Here is a 4987-nt window from a genome sequence, read left to right on the forward strand (position 1 = left end):
GCCCACCCCTCGCCGTCCCTCGCCCGGCCCGATCCCGAGGCGTGCCGCTGCTGGGACCGGGCCCGCGGCCGCGGCTGGTTAGTGAGACAAGCTCTCCCCCGGGACGCGACGCGCTGCCCGGGCCGCGCCGAACGCCGCCGTCGCCCTTCCAACAACCGAACGCGCGAGTTGCAGCCGGCTGTCGCCCGGTGGCGTCCGGGACCGGCCCGCCGGGACAACGGGGTGCTCCTGGTGGAGCGGCACGCACACGGGAACGAGCACTTCTCTCCCGTCGACAAGCGGGCCGTGCGCGTGCTGCAGGCGGACGAGAGAGCGCGCCGAGCTGCCCGCGGTCGCTAAATTTACGTATTCGCGACAAGGGCCTTCGGGTTGCCTTCGGGTCTCCTTCGGGTCGCCTGTGGGTGGTTTCCTTCGGTGCCGAGTAGAGTGAAGAGTGCGGTCAGTGCCGAGGAGATGCGAAGGAGGCCGTGGCCGTGACGAGCGCCGAGTTCGACGCCGTTCGACACGACGCGGCGCGCCGTGTTGACACCGAGCCCCGCCTCGCGGGTGCCGTCGTGGACGTGGACCCCCCGCGGCGCAGGTGCTGACACCGCCCGGCGTGGCGCCTCGCCCTCTGACGTTCCAGTTCGACCGTCGTGAGTGAGTGCTGTGGCCGGCGGCCGGCGCCGTGGAGGTGAGGACGTTTCGACGCCGTGGTCGGAGGGGGCCGGCAGAGCCTCCTCCCGCGCCTCCTCGTTGGCGGGGAGGTGCGCCGTGACGCCCCAGGACGCCGCCGTGCTCCTGATGGCGGGCCGCCGAGGGCTCCTGAGCTGACACCACGGGCGGCTCCTCATCCCGCGGCCAGAGGGCCCCCGGGGCCCGGTCCCCCAGCGCGCCCGCGTCCCCCAGCTCGGCCAGCGGCATGTCCGCCTCCGGGGGCCACAGCGGGGGCCACAGCGGGGGCCACAGCGGGGGCGGGCGCAGCTCGCGGGCGGCGGGCAGCAGCGGCGCCGGCGGGTCGTCGCGCCGGGCCAGGTCGGCGTCGTCCCGCTACTCCGAGAAGCCTAAGAAGAAAAAGGCCATCGCGACCAAGCACGCCGGCACCTCTCTGGTCTCCATCCCCAACGCCATCAAGCTCTCCATGCTCAACAGCGGTCTGCTATCACTGTGTAAGTATCCACCGAGAGCACAGCTAAGAATCTAGGCCCAATGGATATTTTTTTACGCAGCAGTGTGTTCTAAACCTCTCAACGCATTAGTTTGGCTAGAAGAGCTGAGAGTTTTGCTCCTCTGTTCTGTATCAACCCCCCTCCCCCCGTTTATTTCTCCCTCTCTCTCTACTCGCCGGCTTCTTGTAAAATTTACGATGCGAAAAGCTCTCCGGGACACATTTGCGGCGATTGGGCTCCCTGTTGAAAGTTTCCTCATTACGGCTCGGCAGCCCCGCCCCTCAGTTTACAAACGGGTCGGTCTGGCGAGCCGGGCCGGCCGCGCCGGCAGCGCCTCTTGGTCGTACATCTTCTCCATTCCTCTCGCCCCTCCCCTCCCTTCCACGATCCTGGCGCCCGACATGACGACGACTTCCGGGCCATCGGGGTTGCTTGCCTGAAAAATGAAAAGAAAGGAAAGAAAAACAACGACACGCACGCACGCGCACGCACGCACACTGCAGCCCTGTGGTTGTGTAGGTCAGCGCCTTATCACTGCGAGGTAGGCCACGTTGGGACAGGCGCGCGCGGCGGGCTGCCTATCTCCAGCATCACAGGCGCTCAGAGAGGAGGACGGGATGGCCGTCCAAATAATGAGATATCCCTTTGCCCCCTCTCTCTTCGCCGCCCCCCCTCTTTCTCCCCTCTTCCCCCCGGACAGTCGCCGCGGGTTCGAATACCGGCTCAGGAGTGATTTATTTTCCCCGCACCCCTCTCCTGTCAACCAGAGGACCCCTCCATTAGCGGGGAGAGTCGGTCTGTCAGCGGCCGTCAGCGGCGTAGTCATGATTGAGCGAGTGAGAGAGAGATAGAGGGAGGAAGGGGGGGGGGGGGGGTGTGTGCGCGATATCTGCAGGGTCAAGTACTTTTCCCCCATCTTTCCTCCTCCCACCGCTCCCCCCTGTCCATGCCCCCCCCCTTTTCTCTCTCTCTTTCTAGTAGCGCCTGCCTCACCGTTTACACCACCGGCCACGTGGCTGCCGGAATGTGTCAGCACTTTTGACAGTTCTCTTATTTCGCGACTGACAGTATTTAGGCAAGTCCCTTGAGCGAAGGATTCCGCAGCGTCGCATCGCGGTTATTAGAGGAGGGCCCATGGATCTGGATCTCTGTGGTGGACGCCCTTCCCGGTTGGGCTGAGGCCCTCCTGGTTGAGGCCTTGCTGATGGCCCTGACTGAGCCCTTTAGCTGTGGTCCTGGCTGAGGCGCCGGCTCAGCCTCTGGACGAGGCACCGGCCGACGTCCTTGCTGAGACTCTGGATGACGTTCTGGCTGAGCCACTGGATCTGGATGGAGCTCGTGAGGCACCGGCTGAGGCCCTTGCTGAGCCTCTGGCCGAGGCATCGCGGCTGAGGCTCCGGGCTTCGGTTGAGGCTCCGACGCCCTTCAGCTGGACATTGGCTGCCCTCTGGGCGCCGCCACGGCCATTAGTTATTGGCGTATCGACGGACTGCGTCATCTGTCTTCGTCTCAGGCCCCCGAGTGGAGTGCCAGTGCGAGAGAGATGGGGGGATACGAGTGGGGCTGAGAGGGGAAGGAGGGGGGGGGATAAAGAGGTGGGAAAGGTGGGATATACAGGGTGGTCCAGGTTCAGAGATCCCTTCCTTTATTTTGCATGCAGGCGTGCGTGCGGGCTTGCCTACCGTCGCTCACCGCGGCGCCTTATGGGCCCCGTGCGAGTATGTAACCCGGCCACTCGCCTGATCCGGTACAGTATGCCATGGCCAAATAAAGGAAGGGGTCTATGGACCAGCCTTGAACGTGTCGAGGTGTGTAGGTGTGAGGAAGGGGAGAGGAAAGGAGAAAGCTTGACGGCGATCAACTGCAGGAAAGTATTGTTGTGATAGTGGGGGAGGAGAGAGAGCGAGAGAGAGAGAGAGAGATATGTATGAACATATGAAGGAGAGGAAGAGACGAAAACGGGCAGAAGAGAGGGAAAAAGAAGTGCAAAAAAAGAAGCGCTCAACAAAGCGCTGTGTGGTGCTCGGTGAAGATCGGGTTCTGGTTTATCTCAAACCGTCTGAAACGGGGTTGGGGGTGGGGGTGGGGCGGTCCAGCTGACAGCAAGGTGAAAGGAGGCATGCGTCGGCAGGGGGTGTGGTTGGGTAGGGGGGTGCAGTCGAGATTGGATTAAGGTTGCCGTCGTAATTACTTGAGGGTGCGAGTCGGGAAACGTGTGTGTGTGTGCAAGAGGGTGAGGGTGCACGGATGTGAGTGGAATGTGTGAGTGATACGTGAATGATACGTAAGAAGACTTGTGAGAGTTATCCTGCCTCTGGACTAACAGTCGGCCCCTCCCCTTTGTCGCCGATCTGAAATGGGTACAAGGGAGCCGTCATCCATACTGAAGACGGGCGAATGGCTTAAGTGAGAGAGAGAAAGAAGCTTTTATTTGGTGGTGTTGGGGGGTGAGGCTGAGGCATGGGCGAGGACGCTTGTCCCGGAGGGCATGGATGCATGTAGGAGAAGGGGGGAGGGAGCGGGGAGGTCGCAGTGGAATCGCTCCAAGTTTGAAAGCGAGTGGCCTGCGCTCGCCTGTGGGCGTTGTTGCTCTGTTTGGGCGCGGAGGGTCGGAGGGTGTGAGAGAGGAGCCACGTGGAGGGGGAGAGGGGAGGGAGAGGAGAACCGATGGCATCTGTTCCTGATACAATCGTGTCCCTCCAAAATGATAAAATGAGACAGAGAACAAAATGTACAAAAGAAAAGACCCCTCGCCCCCCCCCCCTTTGTCATCGTGCAGAGTGCGGCATGATGTTTTGCCTTTCGCACACACGAGATGCACTCCAATCAAAAAATATGAAAAAAATTGAAGTCAGTAACATCGTTTGCAGTGCTGGTTCTTCCGTTGAAATTACCCGCGGGGTTTTGCGTGGTGACGAAATTTGTTTTTGCAGTGTGTGTCATGACTGCTCGCCACCGCTCACTGCACCCAGGCGGGGCCGGCTCGAACTCCCCCCCCCCCCCCAAAGGATCGCTTGCTTGTTTACAGGGCATTAAAATTCATAACAGGCCCGAAGGAATGTCTGGGCGGGAGACTCATGTACACTACGGAAAGAAGACCTCCGAAATGTGTCCGACAAAACAAAACAGAATTATTGGCAGAGAGAAGTGGGGAATCGGCGAACTTGTGCGATGTAAGGCGTGCGTTTGAAACTCGTTGGGTTGCGTCGGCGCCGGGGCAGTGCTGGGGCGGAGCCATACATCCTCCGCGGTCCGACTTCGACACACTTTTCGTGACCTCCCTCCATATTTCGTGTACTGCCTTCTCCTCTTTTTTCCCTCATCTTTCTTCTCCTCACGATCCATTTCTGTTTTTTTACTCCCTCCCTCCCTCCCTCCTCTACTTACTCACATGTAATTCTGCTCACAACTGCGCCCACGCACACGCACACACGCACGCACGCACAGAATATTCGATCGCATGCAATTAGGATGATCCCAGCCAAGGACACGGGGTCTAGTTGTGGTCGTGGGCGTACCCGCGTTAGCTGCGGCGCTCTCCCGCCGTCCCCATGGCAACGGCTTGGCGTCGGACGTGCTGGATATGGAAACCAACGTAACTTTGGCGCAGTTCACGCCACCCAACAAAATATGCGAGGCGGAAAAATCCTTTTCACGCTCTTCAGTTATTTTCGTTTTATTCTTCTCCCTCGCTTTGCTCTCTTTACCCCCGCGCGGCGCAGTTAGCCTCGATCAGAGCGCCAGTGATGCCATAAACAAGCGGGGCTAACAAATTGATTTCTGGTCGGGAGGAAAAGCGGAACTGTCGGGTTTGAGGAGAAGACGAGAAGGGGATGAGA

At 60.3% G+C, this 4987-nt stretch overlaps 1 protein-coding gene across 3 annotated transcripts in view; it reads left to right on the plus strand.

Moving 5' to 3' along the window:
- The window catches only part of LOC113217297 (receptor-type tyrosine-protein phosphatase kappa), a 30605-nt gene that overhangs the window by 12700 nt on the left and 12918 nt on the right, over positions 1-4987 (plus strand). For 2 of the 3 annotated variants that reach the window (XM_052272184.1, XM_026437129.2), the window contains exon 2: positions 626-1148. In XM_052272184.1, coding sequence (XP_052128144.1) covers positions 902-1148 — 247 coding nt within the window. In that variant the 5' untranslated portion in view covers positions 626-901. Of the gene's footprint in view, positions 1-174; positions 1149-4987 lie in introns of all 3 variants that reach the window. The other variant, XM_052271389.1, reaches the window with a different exon arrangement.

The sequence above is a fragment of the Frankliniella occidentalis genome, unplaced genomic scaffold (assembly GCF_000697945.3).
Source record: "Frankliniella occidentalis isolate FOCC.00 unplaced genomic scaffold, Focc_3.1 Scaffold1, whole genome shotgun sequence".
Lineage (NCBI taxonomy): Eukaryota > Metazoa > Arthropoda > Insecta > Thysanoptera > Thripidae > Frankliniella > Frankliniella occidentalis.